The sequence below is a fragment of the Mobula hypostoma genome, chromosome 31, assembly GCF_963921235.1.
Source record: "Mobula hypostoma chromosome 31, sMobHyp1.1, whole genome shotgun sequence".
Lineage (NCBI taxonomy): Eukaryota > Metazoa > Chordata > Chondrichthyes > Myliobatiformes > Myliobatidae > Mobula > Mobula hypostoma.
In genome coordinates this window covers 1,536,133-1,562,695 of record NC_086127.1, presented here as the reverse complement: position 1 = coordinate 1,562,695, position 26,563 = coordinate 1,536,133, and the positions used below count along the sequence as shown (strand labels likewise).

At 46.4% G+C, this 26,563-nt stretch overlaps 1 protein-coding gene across 1 annotated transcript in view; it reads right to left on the bottom strand.

Annotated features, from left to right (window-relative positions):
- Positions 1–24,108, bottom strand: part of LOC134339917 (uncharacterized) — a 68,506-nt gene extending 44,398 nt beyond the window's left edge. The window contains exons 1-6 of the mRNA XM_063036704.1: positions 24,075–24,108; positions 13,230–13,317; positions 4,400–4,669; positions 2,529–2,695; positions 712–883; positions 553–618 (exon numbers count right to left, since the gene is read on the bottom strand). Coding sequence (XP_062892774.1) covers positions 553–618; positions 712–883; positions 2,529–2,695; positions 4,400–4,669; positions 13,230–13,284 — 730 coding nt within the window. The 5' untranslated portion in view covers positions 13,285–13,317; positions 24,075–24,108. The remainder of the gene's footprint in view (positions 1–552; positions 619–711; positions 884–2,528; positions 2,696–4,399; positions 4,670–13,229; positions 13,318–24,074) is intronic.
- Positions 24,109–26,563: the final 2,455 nt, after the last annotated feature.

Sequence of the window (26,563 nt, the reverse complement as noted above, 5' to 3'; positions counted from 1 at the left end):
ACCCAATTATTCCACTCATCTCCACTTTCCTGCCTTCTCCTTATACCCTTTAATGCCCTGACTAATCAAGAACCTACCTATCTCTGCCTTAAATGCACCCAATGACTTGCCCTCTGCAGCCTCTCGTGGCAACAAATTCCACAGATTTAACACCCTCTGACTAAAGCAATTTCTCCGCATCTCAGTTCTAAATCGACGTCCTTCAATCCTGAAGACGTGTGCTCTTGTCCTAGACTCCCCTATCATGGGAAATAACTTTGGTACATCTAATCTGTTGAGGCCGGACTCTATCAGGTGTCTATGGTAATCGCAATGTGTCAGTTCAACAATGCAGTCTAAAATGTTCGGTGTGTCAGAAAATTTACCGGTTGTTACTTGCTATGGAATCTGCTCCGGCTAGAACGTTAGTTGGTCAAATGCAAGTCTAGTCTAACCCCCTCCTCAGCTTTGGAATTGCTGATTCTCTGATCTTGCCAACCTGTGAACAAACCTCTCCAATCAGACAATGTTTCTCACAAAACGTTTGCCTGAAACCTGCGCTTTGATGCTCACCTTCCAGTTCACTGGATAATTCATGTATGCTTCGGGAGACATCCATGTATCGACGAAGATCGGAACCTGCATAAATCAATACAGCAGCGTGAAGCCGGATATGAATAATGTAATTACATCCGCAGGATTGCATTGCTCTCTTCTGTTAAGTTTCCGTACCTAGCTCTTGGATGTCCTTCAGGATTTTGTCCAACTTTGGTAAATCTGTCCGCTTTCGAACAAAAGATTCCCACATCGCCCTTCGGGCCCGAGAGCCTTTCCCTGCCACCAGAGTGAGAAACCGTGATGAGCTCTCCATGCGGTTTCCATTCTGCGCGAGCACTTTGATACTCTGAAAAGGACGACAAGTGATATAATCAGAGGACTGAGTTGCTGGAAGTGGGGTTAAATATCTGTTCACTGCTGGGAGGTCATGACTGTGTTTCGACTCGAACTATCAGTGCAGAAAATAGGGCGGGTGCATCAAGAGGATATTCAAACAAGGCCATGACATCAATAGCGAATGGTACAAATGTGAATTCCAGTGAACCCTGAATGATTGTGAATGGCTGATGAAAATAAAAGAGATGTGTACACTCAATGGCCACATGATTAGGTATGCCTATACACTTGATAATGAAATGCTGTAATCAGCCAATCATGTGGCAGCAACGCAGTGCATAAAAGCTTTCAAACATGATCAAGAGGTTCAGACAGAGAAAAAAAATCGGAATGGGGAAGAAATTTGATCTAATTTACAGTACTTTGACAGTGGAATGTATGTAGGTGCCACAAAGAATGTGAGTGTCGCAGAAACATTTGTTCTCCGAATATTTTCACGCACAATTGCCTGAAGTATTTAGGTGTGAGATGGGGGAAAAAAAGCTAAAAATATCCATTAACTGCTGTTCTGTTGGCGAAAACATCTTTGCTTTTAATGAGAGAAGTCAGGGGAGAGCGGCCACACTGGTTCAAGCTGACAGGAAGACGAAAATGAGACAAGTAGCTCCACTTTGGATAGTGATGTGCAGAAGAACATCTGTGAATGGACAACACATCGAACAGCAGTAGAAGGCAAGGATCATCCACTCAGTGGGTACTTTCTTAGGTACAGGAAGTACCTAATACTGTGGCCATGGAGGGTGTATTGTAGATGCATGGCACTGGAAGCACTATGTGGAGAGGATCTTTGGGTGTATAGACTATGTGGGGTTGCGTATAAAGGAAATCAGGACGGGAACAGTAGTGAAGGATTATCATTGTCAGAAAAGATTAAAGAAATCCCAAAATTCTACACAGGGTGAAAAGAACTGAATCACGAATTGAGCCGTTTATGATATATTAAGGACAAAGGTGTTCGAAAGAAAGGCGTGCACCGAGGGAATTTTTTTCAGCACTTTTTAGAAGTGAACGAGACAGTTCTGCTCCACGATCCACGATGTTTGCAAGGAGCCTGTCTGTTGAGCTGGGCGGGGTGTCATGGGCTCACGTGAACCACCGTGTTAATTACGACATGTTCTTGGAATGAATCTTTGATTCTGAAACTGCAGCTGCCAGTTGCCCCCCACTTCATAGGATTCATTCCTAAGGCCATGAACTCTAGGACAGAAACTGACCCGAGGTCAATACCGCTACATCATCAAACAGTCCCGATAGTGTGAGAAGGTGAATGCGACTACTCTTCGTCTCCCTTTTGGCTGCTGGCGCCACTTCAAATTCACATTCAACTTTGTCATTGAAACCTACAGGTGCTAAGCAAAATATCGTTCTACCAAGGTGCAAAATGCAATACATGCAGTCACACACAGCACACAGCACATATAGTAATGATAACACATGCAGACAGAAATTACTATTTAGTTAGCAGACGTCGTGGAGTGGCAGCACCGAAGATTAATGGTGCATGGGAGTCCACGTTTCTGAAAGAGCAAGCACGCAACAGTTCCTGATCTCACGACAATACAACAGACAGACGTCACGGTTTCGTTCCCACCTACCTCATGTTCTCCTCCAGTGAAATGCTCCTGGTATCTTAGCTCCCAACTGAGACCTTCAACTCCTTCTTCAATCGCCTGTTTCAGTCTCGCGTTGTAGAATTTTGTTACCTGAAATAATTGCTCTTCGCTCCACTGTGATAGGAGGTCTGGGAATGCCGACACTGGAGCTATGAATGGAAATAGAAAGCCATTGACATTGACAACTGTCGTCTGTTTTACAACATCCACCCTGTATGTTCACGCTTCGACTCCACAGTGTAGACCGCCTGCAAAGTATTCACAAAGGCTGCACATAGAACACCTCCCATAAAATGTAAATACTTGGCAGTAAACGACAGCATATGCATAAGAACACCTCCAACATTTCATGTTTGGCAGACAGGAAACAAAGAGTAGGGATTAAAGGGTCCTTTTCAGAATGGCAGGCAGTGACTAGTGGGGTACCGCAAGGCTCGGTGCTGGGTCCGCAGCTATTTACAATATACATTTAATGACTTAGATGAAGGGATTAAAAGTAACATTAGAGAATTTGCAGATGACACAAAGCTGTGTGACAGTGTGAAACGTGAGGAGGATGTTTTGAGAATGCAGGGTGAATTGGACAGTTTGGGTGAGTGGGCAGATGCATGGCAGATGCAGTTTAATGTGGATAAACGTGAGGTTATCCTATTTGGTGGCAAGAACAGGAAGGCAGATTACTATCTGAATGGTGTCAAGTTAGGAACAGTGGAAGTACAACGAGATCTAGGTATCCTTGTTCATCAGTCACTGAAAGTAAGCATGCAGGTACAGCAGGCAGTGAGGAGAGCTGATGGCATGTTGGCCTTCATAACAAGGGGAATTGAGTATAGGAGCAAAGAGGTCCTTCTGCAGTTCTACATGGCCCTGGTGAGACCCCACCTGGAGTATTGTGTGCAGTTTTGGTCTCGAAATTTAAGGAAGGACATTTGTGCTATGGAGGGAGTGCAGCATAGGTTCACGAGGTTAATTCCTGGGATGGCGGGACTATCATATGTTGAAAGATTGGAGCGACTGGGCTTGTATACACTGGAATTTAGAAGGATGAGAGGGAATATGATTGAAACATATAAGATTATTAAGGTATTGGACACGCTAGAGGCAGGAAACATGTTCCTGATGTTGGGGGAGTCCAGAACCAGAGGCCGCAGTTTAAGAATTAGGGGTAGACCATTTAGAACGGAGTTGAAGAAAATCTTTTTCTCGCAGTGGGTCGTGGATGTGTGGAATGCTCTGCCTCAGAAGGCAGTGGAGGCCAATTCTCTGGATGCTATCAAGAAAGAGATGAATAGAGCTCTTAAAGATAGCAGAATCAAAGGTTATGGGGAGAAGGCAGGACCTGGATACTGATTGTGGATGATCAGCCATGATCACAGTGAATGGCGGTGCTGGCTCGAAGGGCCGAATGACCTAATATTGCATCTATTGTCTATTGTCTATTGAAAGGCACCCACCCCGAAACAGTTTGCTCTCCTTACATCACCACCGAAATTAAAACCTGTTCCACGGCGCTGTCCCAGATCCTACACGGGAACGGCCGCATTCTCCAACAACTTATCAAGAACAAGGGAGGGATAGGTATTAAAGTCTATTCTCGTCCGTGATACACCCTTCCCCGAAGTACTGTCACCATCTGGGTGGCGACATCTTTTTTTTTAATATCAAAGTGAAGCCACCGAGCGATATTATGAAATGTCACCCGATTACTGCAACACAGAGGAAGAGTTTCATAACTAATCATTGGTACCTCCGCCTTTTTCCACTCCCAGCTCCGTTCCTCCTATGAGGGCCCCAATTTCCATTGCGTTCATCTCTCAACCTTCCCATTCCGCCGTCTGTCGCATTGCACTCACCAGTTCCCCGTTGTAAACTTGAATACTTGTTTAACGAGCCCGTAGATGATAACGGCTCTTCGCTAGGATCGGTTCTCTGCGCAGCACCATCGTCCGCCACCGCATAACTTCCGGGCTGGCTTTGCACCGCCGGATCGTTTTCCAGAAGGACACCGTCCTCGATCGCACCTTGCTCTGCTGTTGTCGGTACCCCATCCTGATCGTTTTCCGTTGTCGATTCCACTGGCATAAACCATTTGAAAATATTCCGTATCAAGGTACGTTTCTTTGCTGTGGGGGTGGGGGGGGGGGAGAGAGAAAGCATTAATTAGAGCTACCCAGGCAACTTAGAACAAAGCAACTCCCGAACTCAGAGTCTGTCTTCCAACTTCAGCCGCAGTCCTGAGTTACAAGGTGGTGGAACAGACAATTTTGGTGAGTGTACACTGGCTCGTCAACCGGATGAACATTTCATTAGTTTGTGACAGAAAACATCCACACGGAACGACAACAGACCGCAAAATCATAACATGGATTAAATGTGTCCAATTGCTCATGCGCGGTGACCTTTTTTTATTGACCCCTGCTAATGATGACGGCAAACCATACGGGGATTAACCCCCATAAGCACAACCCTTTTGTGGGTTGCTGGGGTCCACCCTTCTTCAGAAATACGCCAATCTCCTTCGAAAAGTTTAAATCTAACAAGTTGCCCGGGGTTTCCTTAAGACAGAACTCGGCTCTGTGGATGAAGTTGGAGAAACTAAAGAGAGGATCTACTTCCTATCGGTTTTTGACACAGAGAGAGATGGTATGTCATCAAAGAAACATTTCACACAACTTCTCATATACCTTCACCTTATCACGAAGTCCGGACTTAACTTTGGTGGTTATAGCGTTCTGGAAACAGAAGCAATCTTGTGTTCCTATGTCATTTTTAGCCCGGCATCACGGTCAATGTTTCCACCTGGAAGCTCCCAGTTAAGAAACCTATCCATGCGGCATCTAAGATTGCAAGTCTCTTGTTATCCAGATGTATTCACTGCTTTGCCGGGATTTCAAGTCCCGGCCTGTGATCAGATGACTATTTAATCGGGCATAAAAATTTGGTTTACAACGCCCGTAAGCACAACGCCACGACGTTGCCGTATATTAGTATTTCCATTTCTCTCAGCAACACATATTCATGTGGACAGAGGGGAAATATCACCTTCCTAATTTTAACATTTATCTGTATGTTTTTATATATATATATATATATACACACACACACACACACACACACACAAACACACACATATATATATATATGCTTTCGGTCGGACTTCGAACTGCACCAGCTGGTATGAGAAACTGCGCCCATTTCCTTCCAAAGTGTTCAAAATAGCTTCATATATTGTCGACGGAGCCAGGAACTTTTCTCTCTTCCTCTTCCTCCCTCCATCTCTCTCTGATTCTCCTTCACGCTCTCGCTCTCTCTCTCTCTCTCTCTCTCTCTCTCTCTCGCCTTCTCTCTCCCTCTCTCTTTCTCTCTCTCTCTCTCTCTCTCTCAGTATATATAGAATCTGAATTTGATTTAATATCGGTGCCTTATCTCGTGAAATATATACGGTGGCGTGTAAAAGGTTGGGCACCCCTGGTCAAAATTTCTGTTACTGTGAATAGGTAAGTGAGGAGAAGGTGAACTGATCTCCAAAAGTTATAACGTTAAAGATGAAACATGCTTTTGAACATTTTAAGCAAGATTAGTGTATTATTTTTGTTTTGTACAATTTTAAAGTGAAAAAAGGAAAGGAGCACCGTGCAAAAGTTTAGGCACCCCAGAGATTTGAGCTCTCAAATAACTTTTACCAAGGTCTCGGACCTTGATTAGCTTGTTAGGACTATGGCTTGTTCACAATCATCGTTCGGAAAGGCCAGGTGATGCAAATTTCAAAGCTTCATAAATACCCTGACTCCTCAAATGTTGTGCCAAAAATCAGCAGAGATGGGGTCCTCTAAGCAGCTGCCTACCACTCGGAAAATTAAAATAAATGATGCCCACAAAGCGGGAGAAGGATATAAGAAGATAGAAAAGCATTTTCAGGTAGCCGTTTCCTCAGTTCGTAATGTAATTAAGAAATGTCAGTTAACATTTCCTGCCAGGATTAAAGGCAAGGTTAACAGGCACAGCGAACGTTGGTTTACAAGGGATATTGGCGATCTGGTGAAGAAAAAGGGAGAGGTGTAGCGCAGCTTTAGGCAACAGGGAACAAACAAGGTACTTGAAGAGTAAAGAAAATGCAAGAAAATACTAAAGAAGGAAATCAGGAAGACAAAAAGAAGATATGTGGTTGCTTTGGCAGATGATATGAAAGTATACCCGAAGGGTTTCTACAAGTATATTAAGAGTAAAAGGATATTAAGGGACAAAATTGGTCCCGAGAAGATCAGAGTGGTCGTGTATGTGTGGAGCCTCACGAGATGGGGGGGATCTTAAACAGTTTATTTTTTTTGCATCAGTATTTACTCAGGAAACTAGCATAGTGTATATGGAAGGAATCGAAACAAGCAGTAGTGTCATGAAACATATAGAGATTAAAGAGGGGGAGTTTCCTGCTGCCTTACAGTGAATAAAGGTAGATAAATCCCCCGGGCCTGATATGATATTTCCTCGGACCTTGACAGGGACTCTTGTAGAAATTGCAGGGGTCCTGGCAGAAATATTTACAATGTCCTTACCCACAGGTATGGTGCCGGAGGACTGGAGGCTAGCTCATGTTGTTACGTTGTTTAAAAAAGGCTCCAAAAGTAAACCAGGTAATTACAGGCTGGTGAGCCTGACATCAGTAGTAGGTAAATTATTGGAAGGTGTGCTGAGAGATTGGAAATACAAGTATTTGGACAGCCAAAGGTTGATTAAAGATAGTCAGCATGGCTTTCTGCGTGGTAGATCGTGTTTAACGAATCTTGTAGAGTTTTTTGAGGAGGTTACCAAGAAAGTAGATGAAGGAAGGGCTGTGGATGTTGCCTACATGGACTTTAGTAAGGCCTTTGACAAGGTCCCACATGGGAGATTAGTACCGAAGGTTCAGGTACCAGTTATCCATGGAGAGGTTGTAAACTGGATTCGAAATTGGCTGTGTGGGAGAAGACAGAGAGTGGTAGTGGATGATTGCTTCTCAGACTGGAGGCCTATGAATAGTGGTGTGCCTCAAAGATCTATGCTGGGACTATTGATCGTTATCTACATCAATGATCTACATGATAATGTGGTAAAATGGATCAGCAAGTTTGCTGATGACACTACAACTGAAGGTGTTGTGGAAACGAGGAAGGCTTTCAAAGCTTGCAGAAGAATCTGGACCAACCAGAAAAATGGGCCAGAAAATTGTGCATGGAATTTAATGCAGACAAGTGTGAGAAGTTGCATTTTGGAAGAACAAATCAAGGCAGGACATACATACTACATGGCAGGGTATTGAGTAGGGCGGAGGAACAAAGGGATCTGGGTGTTCAGATACATAATTCCCTGAAAGTGACGTCACAGGTAGACAGGGTACCATGGTCCGGTCCGTGAAGTCTGCATTCTGGTTCACGGTCCGGTCCGTCAATCCGTATTCCGGGTTTTCCTGTTTTTTTTTCCCGGTTCCCTGGGCGCCTTGATTGAGGCGCCTGATTCTCATTTCGGGCTGGCTACATAAATAGCTCAGGGGTTCAGCTCCTTTCGCTGGATTGTTCCCTTCCCCTCCTGATCTGAATCCCTGACGGGTTCCTCGGCGGTTTCCTCGACTGTTACCTCAAGAGTACCCTTGGCAAGTATCCTCAGTAGTCAGCCCAGCCCTGCACCCAAGAAAGTGTCCGGGCCCTGTTTCCTAGAAAGCATCGTGGCCCTGCGTCCTAGGAGGGTCCCGGCCCTACGTCCTAGGAGGCTCCTGGCCCTTCATCCCAGAAGGATCCAGGCCCTGCGTCCTAGAAAGTTCCCGGCCCTGCATCCCAGAAGTGTCCCAACCCTGCACTCCAAGGAGGTTACCGGTTGCGTACCCAGGAGCCTAATCAAGCCGAGTCCAAGAACCGAAACCAATCTAGTCCAAGAGCCACATCCTGTGCTGAAGCCCTCGTCCTCTGCTGGAGGTCCTTGTCCTGTGCTGCAGTTCCTCGCCCTGCCCAGGAATACCTCGCCCAGCCTAGAATTACCTCGCCCAGCCCAGGAGTACCTCGCCTAGCCCAGGAGAACTTCGCTCGGCGCGGTGCTGGAGATTCCTCGTCCTGTGCTGGAGTTCCCTCGTCCAGTCCAGGGGTCTTTCAGCCAGTCCAGCAGTCCCTTGTCCAGTTCAGTAATCACTCCTCTAGTCCAAGCCACGTCCTAGTACCTCCTCTGGTCCAAGTCACGTCCAAGTACCTCGTCTAGTCGAAGCCAAGTCCTAGAACCTTGTCTTGTCTAAGTCAAGGCTTTGTGTTCTCGTCCTGTCTATGTGCCTCGTCCTGTGCAGGAGTTCCAAGTCCAGTCCTGTAGCTATGTCTTGTCCTCGCCTAGATCCGGCGTCCGAGCCCGAGTCAAGACCCAGGTTCCGGGTCCCTGTCCAGTCTCTGGCTCGGAGTCCTAGTCCATGCTACTAGTTCCAAGTTCCTTGTCCTTGTCCCACTTTTCTATTCTTAATCCTAGCCCAGGTTCGGTGTCCTTGTCTCGTCCAGGGCCTGTGTCCATGCCCTGCGTCGTTTCTCCCTGACTCCCCTTGCTTTCTTGATAAACCTTGTCCTGTTCCAAGTACTTCAGTGTCTGTGTCTTGCATCTGGGTCCGCTTCCAGCCCCACCCCTCCCCGTATGACACAATGTTGTAAAGAAGGCGTTTGGCATCCTGGCATTCATAAATCAAACTATTGAGTATAGGAGTTGGGATGTTCTGGTGAAGTTGTATAAGATATTGGTGAGTCCAAATTTGGAGTATTTTGTGCAGTTCTGGTCACCTAACTACAAGAAGGATATCAGTAAGTTTGAAAGAGTGCAAAGAAGATTTACTAGGATGTTGCCGGGCCTTCAGGAGTTGAGTTATAGGGAAATATTCAACAGGTTGAGACTTTATCCCTTGAAGCGTAGGAGACTGAGGGGGGAATTTGAAAGAGGTTTACAAAATTATGGGGGGTATAGACATAATAAATGCGAGTAGGCTCTTTCCCCTTACAATAGGAGAGATAAATACGAGAGAACATGGCTTTAGGGTGAAAGGGGAAAGGTTTAAGGGGAACATTAAGGGGAACTTCTTCAGTCAGAGAGTGGTGGAAGTGTGGAACGAGCTGCCATCTGACATGGTAAATGCAGGCTCACTCTTAAGTTTTAAGAATTAATTGGATAAGTACATGGATGGGAGAGGTCTGGAGGGTTATGGACCAGGTGCTGGTCAATGGGACTAGCGAAATAAAGTTTCGGCACAGACTAGAAGGCCCGAATGGCCTGTTTTCTATGCTGTTGTGTTCTATGATTCTATGGTTCTAACAGGAGCGGTGGAGGTCAAGTTGGTGTCGGGAAGACCAAGAAAACTTTCCGAGAGAACTGCTCGTAGGATTGCCAGAAAGGCAAATCAAAACGCCGGTTTGATTCCGAAAGACCTTCAGGAAGATTTAGCAGACTCTGGAGTGGTGGTGCACTGTTCTGCTGTGCAGCGACACCTGCACAAATATGACCTTCATGAAAGAGTCTTCAGAAGAAAACCTTTCCTGCGTCCTCACCACACAATTCAGTGTCAGAAGTTTGCAAAGGAACATCGAAACAAGCCTGATGCATTTCGGAAACAAGTCCTGTGGACTGATGAAGTTCAAATAGATGTTTTTGGCCGCAATGAGCAAAGGTATGTTTGGAGAAAAAAGGGTGCAGAATTTCATGAAAAGAACACCTCTCCAACTGTTAAGTAAGGCGGTGGGTCGATCATCCTTTGCACTTGTGTTGCAGCCAGTGGCACGGGAAATATTTCACTGGTAGAGAGAAGAATGAATTCAAATAAATACCAGCAAATTCTGGAAGCAAACATCACACCGTCTGACAAAAAGCCGAAGATGAAAAGAGGATGGCTTCTACAACAGGATAATGATCCTAAACACACCTCATAATCCACAATGGACTACCTCACGAGGCACAAACTGAAGGTTTTGCAATGTCCCTCACAGTCCCCTGACCTAAATTTCATCGAAAATCTGTGGATAGACCTCAAAAGAGCAGTGCATGCAAGACGGCCTAAGAATCTCACAGAACTAGAAGCCTTTTGGAAGGACGAATTTGCCAAAATCCCCCAAACAAGAATTGAAAGTCTCTGAGCTGGCTATAGAAAGCGTTTGCAAGCTGTGATTCGTGCCAAATGGGTGTTACTATGTACTGACCATGCAGGGTGCCCATACTTTTGTTTTGGGCTCTTTTTTGTATTTTGAAACTGTAAAAGATGGACATTTTAAAAAGAAGTAATCTTGCTTAAAATATTAAAGAAATGTGTCATCTTTAACTTTATACCTGTTGGAAATCACGTCATCATTTACTCGCTTAGCTATTCACAGTGACAGAAATTTTGACCAGGGGTCCCAAGCTGTTATGTGCCACGGTATCTACATATGATAAAAGTATCCTGTTGTATATTTCGACCAGCTGACGTTCATATTTAATATTTTATCTCCCAATGGTTCTTTAGTTGCTTTATTTTATTTTTTTAATACTACCAAACCTTTACCTTTCCACTGATTTCTCCTATATTATACGCCCTCTCATACGTCGCCTCACTGGAGAAAGGATGTGGAAGCATTGGAAAGGGTACAGAGGAGATTTACCAGGATGCTGTCTGGTTTAGAAAGTATGCATTATGATCAAAGATTAAGGGAGCTAGGGCTTTACTCTTTGGAGAGAAGGAGGATGAGAGGAGACATGATAGAGGTGTACAAGATAATAAGAGGAATAGACAGAGTGGATAGCCAGCACCTCTTCCCCAGGGCACCACTGCTCAATACAAGAGGACATGGCTTTAAGGTAAGGGGTGGGAAGTTCAAGGGGGTTATTAGAGGAAGGTTTTTTACTCAGAGAGTGGTTGGTGCATGGAATGCACTGCCTGAGTCAGTGGTGGAGGCAGATACACTAGTGAAATTTAAGAGACTACTAGACAGGTATATGGGGGAATTTAAGGTGTGGGGGAGTTATATAGGAGGCAGGGTTTGAGGGTCGGCACAACATTGTGGGCCGAAGGGCCTGTACTGTGCTGTACTATTCTATGTTCTATTTGCTTCTATGCTGCCTTTGATTTTCCTTACCAGCCTCAGTTGCCATCAACTCCATTAAGAGTACTTCTCCATTTTTGAGATGTATCTTTCCTACGCCTTCCGAACCAACTGACACATCTTGCTTCTATACTTCTGCTGGTCACCATCTGAAATTCTGCCAACAATAGTTCGGTCGTCGCCAAATTTACAGGTGGCTTCTGAGTTATGCCGACCCAAACAGTCACGTGGTTAGCGACAGTAGTCCAGTGAGCTAAGCACGCAACATGCGCCAGCGTTGATTGGCAGCTTCTGGTCTTCCGGCGAGAAAGTCGAGAAAGCAGTTGCAGAGGGAGATAGGGAGGCTCATGTTTTAGAGCTTGTTGATTAGAACTGAGGTTATGATTGTGTTGGAGGACGAGCTATGGTCCATTAAGCAACAGTCTGACGCTGGTGTTACCAGTGTCGAGTGAGCCAAGGCCGAGAGGAAAGCCACTGAGATTGCACCCCCTGTAGTCCTACTGAGAGCAAATTGCATTGTGTCCTGGTCCTTGCTTAGGCATGGGTAGACTCTATTCATGGCCAACCTCTGAAAACACTTCATTATCGTAGATGTGAGTGCCATTGGGCGATAGTGGTGAAGCAGCTCACCCGGCTAACCTTAGGCACGGGCATGATTAACGCCGTTTTGAAGCAGGTGGGTGCATACGACTGCAGCAGTGAGAGAATGAAAATAACATTGAACACTCCGGCCAGATGATCGACATACACCATCAGAGTCTGACGCCCTGCGAGGGTTCACCCCCTTGACTGATGTTCCCAAGTCGACCTCTGAGGCAGAGACTACAAAGTCACCAGAAGTCAATCATACGCTACCTATACGAGCACCTCTACGGAAGACCTAATTGATCCCAGGATGGGAACGTGGCCAGCTAAAGGTTCGGCGAACTCTCTGTGGCCTTTCCCATGGTCAGCCTTTCCGCTTGTAAGTTTGCTGTCGTCTTACTGTCCTCATCCCTATTATGTACGACCGCTCAGCACGGCGGTCCTACGTCAGCATTTTACGCTCTTGACCTCCTCGGCAGAATGCGGTGCTTGCTCGTACTAGATGCAGGATTACGTCTCCACTAGTTTTGACACTCCAGATACGATCCGTTCAGATAGAGGTAGAGGAGTTCGGCACAGGAAAGCGTTCGGCCCTTCACACCCATTGTTATTTCCTCTCAGGCTCTCCATCCTAGAATAATGTCCCCTTGATAGTTTTTCCTCTTAGCTCCCGTCTGCAGAGGGGCAGCGTCTTCCTTTGGGCCCAGCTTCCTAGATCAGTTTTTGTCTATACGCCTGGCACTGAAATCCACATGGCCTTTACTTGCTCGTCTGACCCACTTGTCATACTCCTTCCATTCCTGCCACCCGTGCAACCCATTCCTCAGGGGGCCCTTTATGCAGTTGTTTCCTCAATGCATATCATCAGGAAACTACACTCCACTCCCCTCTCCTTATCCCCGTCCATCTTGCCTCCGCCCCCTTTTTCCCCTTTCCTTCCTTCTTCCACATTCCCTATTATTTTTATAAAGCATAAATCCTTGCAAAGCATCTAATCAAAGGTCATACTTTAAACTACTGTCTATGAGACACACACCTTTGCTCTTTGTTGAAGTCAATGGATCACCCCTGCCTCCGGTGCCTTCAGCCATGCTGGTGACAGCAGTTTCCGATATTCTGGTGCCCTGGAATAAATGACAGAAAAACAGGAAAGTAATTAGTGGGATATACTTTCCTGAAGCACCAATTCCAATATGCACTCCAAACGCAAAACGATAGGGCGTACTCAGCACCTGGTCCTCGCGTCGCGGTGCTTGCAAGCTTAGATCCAAAGTTGCAGGCAGAATGTCGTGTTACTTCTGCGCGTGTTGATGCCCCACAGGTCACATACTGCCAACTCATACCCTGAGCCCGGTTATTCCAAAACTCACAGTGCATGGCCAGGCGGGGTCTATTTCCCAAGGTCACGCAGTGCCTGATTCAGCCAGAGCTGGTTTTGCCTAGGTCAAAGTGACTGATTCCCCCCCTGGGCACAATACCGCCAGATCACAACATACCCGACTCCGCCAGCAGACCAAAGTTATCCTGGTGACACTGCCTGGCGCTTCCAAGGCTGTGTTCCCCGTGTTCCAACATACCCGTAGCAACCTGCGCACATGTTTTCCCCACGTCACATTGTGCATGATAGGTGACCTTGCATCATTGATCCAAAGTTCATGCAGTATCTCATCCTCCGGGTCCATCTCCTCCAGCTCACAAAGTGTCCCATCTCCTTGGGGCATTGTTCCAAAATCTGCAGAGTCCCGGATCCCTCGGGGCCCATTTTACCCAGATCGCAGTGCCTCGCCCCGAGGCTCGTACTCCGGGCCATAGAATGCCTGGTCCCCTGGTTTACTGCTTCCTCGGCCGTAGAATCTCGCTTTCCCTTGTCACTTGTTTCATATGACGCAGTATCGGAACCTCCCAGGACCCATGTTCCCATATTAGCCAGAGCCTTTACCCATTGGGGTAGTCCTTATGTCACATGTTTATGTCTTCTGAGACCATTTCCAATATTCCTGTGACTGGAAACCTGGGACCATGCTACTCAGACCACAAAGCGTCAATTCCCCTAGGAGCCTGTGTACCTGGTCACCCATGTATTATCCACGCCCCATGTTCCTCATGCCTCACACGTATAATCGCTGGAGAAGTTCGCAGATCACTCTGCTATCCACAGAAGCCGCACGCACCCCCACGTCACTCGGTGTGCGATACCCTGGGACGCATGTTCCCCAGGTCACACAATGTTGAATCCTGATCTCTTGTCCGCATTTCTCACACTGTAACCGTAGGGACCGTCTCCTTCATGTGACACCGCCAGACCACTAAAGGCCAAGGTACTATCCGTCTTCCCATTATCGCGCTATTGAATACCCACGTCCCATCTTCCACAGATCCCGCAGTATCAGAATTCCGGGATTTATATTCCCTATTGCACACTGAGTCCGACCCTTGCGCCATGCTTCGCTGATCTTGCAAAGCCTGATATCCCTGGATGCACGCTCCGCCGCTCAAACCGTGTCTGATTGAATTGGACGTAAGATCCCAGTTCGCGAACATTTCAGTCCCCGGTGTTTCTTCCACGGGCAGCAGACTGGTACTATGAGCAGCATTTTCATAAATGCAATCTGCTCTTGGCAGTTCTATTAACGATCTCCGACGGATAGAGTATAGAGCATCACAACGTAGAAAAATACTCCAACAGTCACGCCGTTTATGCTAACTCTGAATCCATGAAGCTAACTTCAATTGATTAATTAATTCTGTCTGTACTCGATCCATATCCCGCGATTCCACGGGTTTCCAGCCTTTGGACCAATAGGACCAATACCATTATGCAAGGGGTCAGTGAAGCCCAGTTTGCCTCTAAAACAACACTATTGCATCTACCACTACCACCACCCCTGGCCTAGCTCTCCAGGCACCTGCACCATCTGTGTTGAAGACACTCGCCCGAGATATCTTCTTCGGAGCACACCCACTGTTCTCTTAACAGTTCCTACCATAGATAACAGCATTTTCAAAGTCTAACATGTTGGAATTTTAAGTGATATTACTCTATCTTTTCGGAAATGAGGGCCTCTTTGTGCTACCCTCGAATCCACAGAAACTATTCCAGACTTTAACAAGTGCTCTAATTTCCCGGAGTATTTGTTCAGTTGTATTGCTTGGGAAGTATTTTGTGACTTCTGGCATGCAGTGTTACCCAAACGAACGGTTTAAGTCCTCTACCCTATCCTCATTCAGCATAACGAACGCATCTCCAACCAATCCATTTGCAAAACGTGGGGAGGTATCGATGTCTTATACTGGGATAAGATAACTACCATGCGGAATCGTCAACGCATTCGTGGTGCTGTATGCCTTCCGACGTGTGACTTTGGGGTGAGATTTACTTCTGATGTAAGGTGATTAACTGACGGGGTATGTGAATTATCAGGATCCTGCTAGAAAGCAGGGACGTAGAGAGGATCTTTCCTGTAGTGGCGTAGGGTAAGACCAGAGGGTGCAGCCTCAGCATATAATAATTTTGCTTATGAACAGTGCTGTGGAGGAATTTGTCTCGCCAGATGAATCACAGGCGGCTGTGAAGGCCAGGTGATCGGGCTATAGTAGAAAGAGGTGACGTGGGATCGGAAGGTGTAGAATCCTAGTGGGTAGATTTAAGAGAGGGCATGGGTAACAATACCCTAATGGGAGTTATTTACAGGACACCGAAATGTAGCCAGGATGTGGTCTACAAATTAGAGCGGGAAATAGAGAAAAGCATGTCAAAATGGCAAAGTCTGGGTATTGCGTAATGAACCTGAAATCATTAAGGAGCTTAGGGCAAAGAACCCTGAAGAAACGGTGATCGTAAAGAAGATGAAGTCAGATGTATTAATATTGCAGTGGAGTAAAGGGAAATACAGAGGCGTGGGAGAGAGGCAGTTGGCAAAGTTGAGTGGAAGGGGACAAAACCAGGATGATGACAGAGCAGCAAAGGCTGGAGTTTCAGAGAGCAACTCGGAAGGGGCAGGATGAAGACTTCCCAAAGAAGAGTGAGTATTCTAAAGACATGATGACGCATTCGTCGCTGAAAAGAGAAGTATATGGCAACATAGCAATAAAACAGACAGCATATAAAGGAAGACTGATAAAAGAGGATTGGGAGTTAAAATAAAAACACCAACAGAAGACAATTAATAAAAACTATAGCCGGTTAAAGATGAATTATGCAGGACAACTAGACATTAATATCAAAAATAATAGCAACAATAACACTTTCAGGTACATAAAGAGTACAGGCGCGAGTAAGGATTGGAGCACTGGAAAGTAACACTGGCGAGATCGTAATGGGGTCAAGTGAATGGCGGACGAACTGATTATGTGTTGTGCACCAGTTTTCACTGTTGGACAACACTATGGTGCGCCGGACTTTCGAGAATGTCATGAGGCGCGAGTGTGTACTGCTGCTGTTGCTAGGGAGATGATACTTGGGAAATTGAAGGTAGACGAATCACCTGGAAAGGATGGATTATACCACAGCATTCTGAAAAGCGTGGCTGAAGAGGCTGTAGAAGCATTTCTAATGATCTGTGATGAATCAATTAACTCTGGCATCGTTCCGGAGGACTGGAAAATTGCATGTGTCTCACCTCTTCAAGAAGGGTGAGGCAAAATAGAGAAAACTAAAGGCCAGTCAATCGCTTGAAAGATGTTGGAGTTGATTGTTAAGGATGTGTTATTGGGGTACTCGGTGGCGCAGGACAAAGTAGGGAAAAGCCAGTAAGGTTTCCTCCAAGGAATACTATGCCTGACAAATCTGTTGGAACTGTTTGAATAAATAACAAGTTGGATAGACAAAGCAGAAACGCTAGATATCAACCTGGATTTTCAGGGCTCCTTTGACAAGGAGCCAAACACGAGGTTGTTAAACAAGTGCAGAGTCAACAGTATTGCAGGGAAGATGCTAGCATCGATAGAACATTGGCTGATTGGCAGGAGGCAAAAGAGTTAGAATAAATTGATCAATTTTAGATTGGGTGCCGATGACTAGTGGTGTACTGCAGGGATCTGAGTTGGGAAGACTTTTGTTTAGGTTTTATGTCAACGATTTGGGTAAAGAAATTGATACCTTTGGGGCCAGGTTCCCAGATCATATGAAGATAGATGGAGTGCTGGTGATATTGAAGGTGAAGAGAGGCTGGAGAAGACAACAGACAGATGTGGAGAATTGGGAAAGGGGTGGTATATAGAATACGAACTCAGGAACTGTGTTGTCATGCACCTTGGTAGAAGGAACAAAAGCATAGACTCTTTACTAAACGGGGAGAAAATTCAAAAACCCGACGTGAAAACGGACTTGGGAGTTCTCTAAAAGTTTTCCTGAAAGTTAGTTTGCGGGTGAGAAAGGAGGTAATGCTGAGGCTGTAAAAGATATTACGGAGGCCTCACTTGGAGTATTGTCAGCAGTTTTGGGCCCGTTATTTCACAAAGCATGTGCTGACATTATGGAGAGTTCAGACAATGCTCACGAGAATGATTCGGGGAATTAATATGTTATCAAACGAGCAGTGAAAGAAGGTTCTGGGCCCTTTGCTCGCTGGAATTTAGAAGAATAATGAGTGAGGATCTCTTTGAAACCTATCGAAAGCTGAACGGCCAGGAAAGAGTGGACGCGAAGAGAATGTTTCTATTGTTGCGGGAAACTTGGAAGAGAGGCCACAGTCTCACGATAGACATCCCTTTAGAACAGAGATGAGGAGAAGTTTCTTTAACCACAGTCTGCTCAATATATGGCATTCTTTGCCACCGAGGGCTGGGGCGGCCTGGTCACTGAATGCATTTAAAGTGATTAGTCAGGGTGCGAAGAGTTACGGAGAGAAGGCAGACTAGTGGGGTTGAGCTGGAAGAACGGCAGAACAGATTCGATGGGCCGAATGACCTAACCCTGCGAGCATGCCATAAGATATTATTGTCTTATGTTTAAACTGAACATTAATAAGTTCTTGATTAGTTAGGAAGTCAAAGGTAATAGGGAGAAGACAGGAGAACGGAATTGAGAGGCAAATTATATCAGCCATGATGGAATGGCGGAACAGACACAATAGGACTAATAGCCCTAATTTTGCTTTTATGGTGTTTTGTCTCCCCAAACTCTCAGCGTCAACGACATTCCACGATCCTCCAAACTGAGTTCCCGAAAAGGTACCTTTCTCAGCTTTCCCCTCGCCCCTGGAAAGTGTCCTTAAACCTAAAGCCCGGAAACATGGCAGCAGAACACCGCAGACAAACACCATCACTGCAAGCATAGTTAAATTTAAAATTGATTCCAACGATTCTATAAAAGTTGAAATAAACACAGGTCTGAAATGAATGCCAGATGCGGTATTGTTATCATCTAAATTCCTCCAGAGTGTTATGACTCTCTGGAAGTAATTTCGAATTTCGATATAATTCCTGGAAGAAGAGTAAAGGAAACATGAATGGTAGCTTTCCTCCCAGGTGACATCGACTGCGAAGTTTCTGGACGCGTCCACCGTATCCTGACAAGGGAGGTGAGCAGCTAGAAGTCGGGTACATATTGCTACCAACGACATAGGTAGAAAAGGGGTGGAGGTCCAGAAAACATAATACGAGGAGTCAGAAGGGAAGGCCAGAAGCAGGATCTCAAGGGTAGTAATCTCGGGATCGCTGTCCTTGCAAAAGGGATGTGAGGATAGGAATAGAATGAAGTAACAGATAAATGTGTGGCTGAGGAATTGGAGCATGGAGGGAAATTTATATTTCTGGATAATTGGGACCTCTTCTGGAGCAGGTGAGACATGTACAAAAGGGACAGGTTGCGCTTGAGTCCGAGGGCGACTATATTTATTGCAGGCAGATTTACTAGAGCTGTTAGGAGTGGTTTAAACCAATATGGCAGGCGGATGGGAACCAGTATGATAGAGCTGAGGATGAGACAGCAAGTTTTCACGTAGATCGTGGGTGTAACAGTAATGAGCGGAAGGACAAGCCAATGATTGGGTACAAATGCAGACAGAGCAAAGAATTAAATTGCACCGCAGAGGCAAATCCAAAATGGCGAAGAATGCAGGACAGAGGGTGCTGTATTCAAATGTGCATAGCATTCGGAATAAGGTGGACGAACTTGTGGCGCAATTAGAGTTTGGTCAGTGTGACTGAGTGTTGGCTTAAACAAGGCCACCGTTTGGAACCTAACATCAAAGCTGAGACTTTGTATCGAAAGTCCAGGCAGGATGTCATTGGCGGTGGTGTGGGTCTGTAGCTAAGAGATGGAATATCATCTATAGTAAGAAGTAACATAGACCCAGATAATGCTGGGGGAAGCAAAGAAACTGCAAGGGTTAAAAAAAGCATTATGAGAATGATATATAGACCTTCAGATAGTAGCCACGTTGTATTAGATTGCAAGGGGAGCAGGAAAGTCAGGCAACAAGTGCATGGCACTATTGTAATGGAGGACTTCAATATGCAAGGGGATTGGGGAAATCAGGCTGGTGTCGCATGTTATTAATAAAACGGTTCGTAATACGAAGCAAAGGAAAGGAACTCTTTGGAGGCAGTGATCATAATATCATTGAATCCATATTGCAAATCCCGATGGTGAAGCATAACGGAGCATCAGTTATAATAGAAACATAGAAAAATAGAAAATAGATGCAGGAGTAGGCCATTCGGCCCTTCGAGCCTGCACCGCCATTTATTATGATCATGGCTGATCATCCAACTCAGAACCCCGCCCCAGCCTTCCCTCCATACCCCCTGATCCCCGTAGCCACAAGGGCCATATCTAACTCCCTCTTAAACATAGCCAATGAACTGGCCTCAACAGTTTGCTGTGGCAGAGAATTCCACAGATTCACCACTCTCTGTGTGAAGAAGTTTTTCCTAATCTCAGTCCTAAAAGGCTTCCCCTCTATCCTCAAACTGTGACCCCTCGTTCTGGACCTCCCCAACATCGGGAACAATCTTCCCGCATCTAGCCTGACCAATCCCTTTAGGATCTTATACGTTTCAATCAGATCCCCCCTCAATCTTCTAAATTCCAGCGAGTACAAGCCCAGTTCATCCAGTCTTTCTTCATATGAAAGTCCTGCCATCCCAGGAATCAATCTGGTGAACCTTCTTTGTACTCCCTCTATGGCAAAGATGTCTTTCCTCAGATTAGGGGACCAAAACTGCACACAATACTCCAGGTGTGGTCTCACCAAGGCCTTGTACAACTGCAGTAGTACCTCCCTGCTCCTGTACTCGAATCCTCTCGCTATAAATGCCAGCATACCGTTCGCCTTTTTCACCGCCTGCTGTACCTGCATGCCCACTTTCAATGACTGGTGTATAATGACACCCAGGTCTCGTTGCACCTCCCCTTTTCCTAATTGGCCACCATTCAGATAACAATCTGTTTTCCTAGTTTTGCCACCAAAGTGGATAACTTCACATTTATCCACATTAATTTGCATCTGCCATGAGTTTGCCCACTCACCCAACCTATCCAAGTCACCCTGCATCCTCTTAGCATCCTCCTCACTGCTAACACTGCCACCCAGCTTCGTGTCATCCGCAAACTTGGAGATGCTGCATTTAATTCCCTCATCCAAGTCATTAATATATATTGTAAACAACTGGGGTCCCAGCACTGAGCCTTGCGGTACCCCACTAGTTACCGCGTGCCATTCTGAAAAGGTCCCGTTTATTCCCACTCTTTGCTTCCTGTCTGCTAACCAATTCTCCACCCACACCAATACCTTACCCCCAATACCGTGTGCTTTAAGTTTGCATACTAATCTCCTGTGTGGGACCTTGTCAAAAGCCTTTTGAAAATCCAAATATACCACATCCACTGGTTCCCATCCCTCTGTTGTGAACTAACCTCCTCACGCCTAGCCTCTTTAATTTGATTCCCACCCCCCAACCATTCTAGTTTAAAGTCACCTCAGTAGCCCCCGCTAATCTCCCTGCCAGGATATTGGTCCCCCTAGGATTCAAGTGTAACCCGTCCTTTTTGTACAGGTCACGCCTGCGCCAAAAGAGGTCCCAATGATCCAAAAACTTGAATCCCTGCCCCCTGCTCCAATCCCTCAGCCACGCATTTATCCTCCACCTCATCGCATTCCTACTCTCACTGTCGCGTGGCACAGGCAGTAATCCCGAGATTACTGCCTTTGCGGTCCTTTTTCTCAACTCCCTTCCTAGCTCCCTATATTCTCCTTTCAGGACCTCATCCCTTTTCCTACCTATGTCATTGGTACCTATATGTACCACGACCTCTGGCTCCTCACCCTCCCACTTCAGGATATCTTGGACACGATCAGAAATATCCCGGACCCTGGCACCAGGGAGGCAAACTACCATCCGGGTCTCTGGACTGCGTCCACAGAATCGCCTATCTGACCCCCTTACTATCGAGTCCCCTATCACAACTGCCCTCCTCTTCCTTGCCCTACCCTTCTGAGCTACAGGGCCAGACTCTGTGCCGGAGGCACGGCCACTGTCGCTTCCCCCGGGTAAGCTGTCCCCCCCAACAGTACTCAAACAGGAGTACCTGTTGTTAAGGGGCACAGCCACCGGGGTACTCCCCAACACCTGACTTTTCCCCTTCCCCCTCCTAAGCGTGACCCACTTGTCTGCCTCCTGTGGCCCCGGCGTGACCACCTGCCTTCCACTCCTCTCTATCACCTCCTCGCTCTCCCTGACCAGACGAAGGTCATCGAGCTGCAGCTCCAGTTCCGTAACGCGGTCCCTTAGGAGCTGCATCTCGATGCACTTGGCGCAGATGTAGACGTCCGGGAGGCTTGGAGACTCCAGGGCCTCCCACATCCGACACCGAGAACAGCAAACTGCCCTCACAGTCATAATGCCTCTCTCCTCAAATAGCAACAGAAAATGAATGTCAAACCTTCCTCGCCTCGCCCGCTTCCGCCTAAGCCTGTTGAGCCGAAGCCCTTAAGTCTTCACTCTGCTCCCGGCTCACTCCGCCGCCCGCAAACTACGCTGCCCGCTCACTGTTACCTAAATGGGGAGCAGTTTCAAACATCAGAGGTGCAGAGGGACTTAGAAGTCCTCGTGCAAGACTACCAATAGGTGAATCTCAGATTGAGACTGTGGTATAGAAGGCAAATGGAATGTTTTCATTTATTTCAAGTGGAATATAATATAAAAAGCAAGTACATACTGCTGCGCCTTTATAAGATACTAGTCAGGCAGCATTTGGAGTGTCGTCAACAGTTTCGCGTCCCATGTCTCCGTAAGGATGTATTGCCATTGGAGCGAGTCCAGAGGAGTTTCACAATAGTACTGGGAATGAAGGGTTTAACTTATGAGGTGCGTTTGGCAGCTTTGAACCTTCATGCACAGGAATCTAGATGAATGCGGGGTACGTCATTTAAACCTACCGAACAATGAAGAGACTAGATAGGGTGGATGTGGAGAGGATGTTTCCTCTGGTGGGGGTATTCAGAACTAGAGGGCACACACGCAAAATTAAGAGGCGACCTTTTAGAACAAAGGTAAGCATTTGTTTTTTTTTGTATTATGGTCTTATGGTCTTATCGATTTCATCACACTCATTCCTCAGAACAGGGAGTGTCTAAAATCAGATCGAGCCGGTTCTACATTTCCCGCTCACCTCAACTGACAACAAATATTTAACCTTTCAATAACCGCAGGGAATGCAATAACCGTATACAGAGTTAAAATAATCTCCAGGCAGCATCTACGGAAAAGGGTACTGTCGGCATCTCTTCCGAGACGCTTCGGCGGGACTGGAGAAAGAAAGGCGAGGAGTAAATGAAAAGTGCGGGATGGTTGGAGGAAGGGAAATAGAAAATCACCAGGTGATAGAACAACCTGAAGAGGAAGGCGTGAAGTAAAAAGCTGGGAAGTTGATTGGTAAAAGAGATACGGGGCTGGAGAAGGGGGGCGTCTGATATAAGAGGGCAGAAGGCCATGGAAGAAGGAAAAGGTAGGAAGAGCACCAGAGGGTAGCGATGGGCGGGAAAGGAGATAAGGAGAGAGTGGGAAAAGGGGATGGGGAATGGTGAAAGAGAGTGGAGGGCATTACCGGAAGTTGGAGAAATCGACGTTCACGCCATCTGGTAGGAGGCTACCTAGGCGGATTATGAGGTGTTGTTCCTTCAGCCTATGCATGGTCTGTCCGGGGGACACGCTGGACACAGTATATCGCCCCAACAGACTCATAGGTGAAGTGTCGCCTCACCCGGAAGGACTGCTTGGGGCAGTGAAGGGTTGTAAGAGAGCAGGTGCAGGGGCCGCTCCAACTCTTGTTTTCGCTGACAAGGATCAGTGCCGGGGGGATATCAGTAGGGATATATACATATATCTGCAAATTAAGCAATTTTGTACGTCTATAATTACTGTCTGTTTCTATACAGATCAGCTATTGCAATAGATCGGGCCAGCAGTTCTCTCTTTGGCTCGTCCTCGATTAGGTCCCGGGGCAATGGTATGATAATGTCGGGGGTATTGGACAGAGAGCGATCGCAGACCTGTGCCGGATGGTCAACCCGCTCGGAGCTGAAGACGCCGGTCTCAGCTGACGGTCACAGGCTGCAGGAATGGAGTCAGAAACTGTCACCTTGGAATTCGCAATACAGTCCAAGCAGAAACTACCCTTCCACCGGACTGGGTTAGCTCAGAGTGCCAGGTTTAACATTGCACCCCGTGAGTGACGTTGTGGAAGAAGTATTGTAGAGGGGGGAGAGGGGTTAGGGGCTGGGAGCGACCGAAATTTTACTGAATACTCAAAACTCCCAGTTCCACGCACTGCGACAGAACCGTCGGATCCACGACCAGGGACAGGTCAGACGTCCCGAGGACGGGAGTGAGTAAAATAAAGGAAACAGAGATAGGAATATCGGAGGCTTAAACTCACCCTACGATCGCCCGTAATTTCTGTCGCAAATACTCTCTTTGTTATGTGGCCTTCTCTGCAGTTCCTACTGGAAGTGGGCGGGAATTCACTTTTTGAGTTAGTGATGTCAAGCTGCGAACTTGATCCCACCCCTGTGCGGAAAAGTTCTGAGTTCTAACTTGTTGCTGCCTAAAATGTTCCTTAGCTTCGGGGACAGGGAGCCGATTTGCACTAACTTGCAGTAACAGCACTTTGTGGATTACTATGATATTCTGGTGCTGCTGCAGTTTATTTTCTGCTACTTATCTATTTAATACTGTTTTTCTATTACTGTCTTGTTTTTATCTAAGACTTTATTTAATTGCCTGGGCGGTAAGCCAAACAGAGTTTCGTTGGACCTTTGTATGACAATTCAATTCATTCAATTCAATTTCCTTCTGGAATTTAATTTCAGCACGCAACCGTACTATTGAATTTCGTGTAGCATATAAAAGATATGTATATATATATTCAATATATTGCTTTTCACAGTTGAGGAAGCATAAATGGTTCGAACCAGTTGGGTAGGTTTCGACACAAAAGCCGCTCCCCTTTCAGAGGAATGTTTGTGCATTTCTGAACTCTCGGATTAGCAACCAGCATCTCCCATATCACTGAACGAAATCGCCCAATGAGCTGATAGCTACAGGCAAAAACGTTTAAAGTATTCAGCCAAAATGACAAAGTACTCCGGGAATTATTGTGAAAATAGTAAAGTTTTGTGTATTTTATTGCCGGCCACGTTTCTATCGTTCCCTAGGCCTGATTTGCAGATCGGCACACATTTCAGCAAGATGAAGTTATTCTCGTGATGGTGCAGGCTGCGTGCCAGCTCCAGCGAGGAAACTGGGAACACAGCTTCTGAACATGGAGAGAACTACTGAAAAAAAAAAAGAAAACTTTAAGATTCGGAGTCCAACTCCATTTTTGAACTCCCTCGGTTCAAAATATGCCGCTGTAATTTTGAATGCAAGAAAATGAACGCAAAGGAGGTAACTAAAACTATTTCAAACTTGGAAGCTGGTGCACGGGGCAGAGAAGGCCATTGCTCTGAAGATGTGGCTTCTTCAAGTTCAATTTCCATTTCAGGTTGAATTATGACACACATACATACGGCCAAACGAAACATCGTTCCTCCGGGGATAGGAGTAGGGAGAATGGGGCAAGGTGCAAAGCACGATGCATACAGAGACACCCGGACAACAGGACGTAAATTTACTACAACACAGACAGTCACAAATAAATCTGGAGTGCAGCTTCTGACGAATAGATGGTAACAGGAGCTGCCCTCATAGAAACAGAGAGAGGAGAAAGAGACTGAGATAGAGAAAGAGAGAGAGAGAGAGAGAGAGAGAGAGAGAGAGAGAGAGAGAGAGAAAGGGAGAGAGAGAGTGAGTTCGAAAGTTATTCGAGAGTTAATGACAGGTAAGATTAGTAAGAGAGAAAGGGGAGAAATAGACAGAGAGAGAGAAAACGAGTTAGCACGAGAGAGCATCAGCCACAGGTAATGGCCGAGAACATCAGTGAGAGGGGATGGGTAAGAGACTGAGTGACAGAGAGATGCCGAGGGAGAGGGTCTTTGGGAGATTGTGGCACTGTGAAAGGGCCGGACAGAGACGGTCCAGTCGTCATGAGAGAAGGTTGATCAGAGAGATGTTCGGTAAGAGAGAGGGTCAGTGAGACACAGTATCAGTGGGAGTGGAGAGAGAGAGAGTCAATGAGAGAAGGGGGTAGAGAGAGTTAGTAAGATAGAATAGAGAAAGGGAGTACAGACAGAGTGAGAGTCTGTGAGAGACAGAGGGTCTGTGAGAGTGTGAGATGTGTGACAAGAATACACATAGATACGATGTTAGCTGTCCTGTGTTATCAGCAGTTGGTCTGCCACCTGTCTTCAAGAGAGAGATAAGGAACACAATGAAACAGCATCTGGAGATGTGTAATGAAGGGACGGGAGAGAGAGAGCTGTCTGGAGCGGCTCCCCCTTTGAACCCTGAACTGTTTGAAGTGATGGACAGGCGATACCCCAGCAGGGGGATAAAAAGGGACAGGTTCGCTAAAGCAGGAGACACTCGACACCCGAGGTAACGAGACCCTGGAAGCGGTGCGTCTCTCACGAGTCGGTGGGAAGTACCTGACCTTAAACGCACAGGGTGGAAAGGTACGATCAGCGGGAACCCAATGTGTGTCCGCCCTTGCCTGGGTGCCGGGTTCACTGCAGAGGATCGACCGCATTTGGAAGAGGGGTCACAGTCGGTGACCTCAGGTGACATCACCAAGGACCTGTCCGAAAGCTGCTTGTGAGCAATTATCGCCGGTCTGTGAGTGGAAGCCGTTTCTGAATGATCAGTCGTTCTCTCTCTCCCTCCCCCCACGTTGTCTATCGCCATGGCAACGATTACTGCGAACTGAACTAAATTGGACTGAACTTTTGTGTCACTTTGAAATTTGGTCATTTACCCCTAGACAACGAT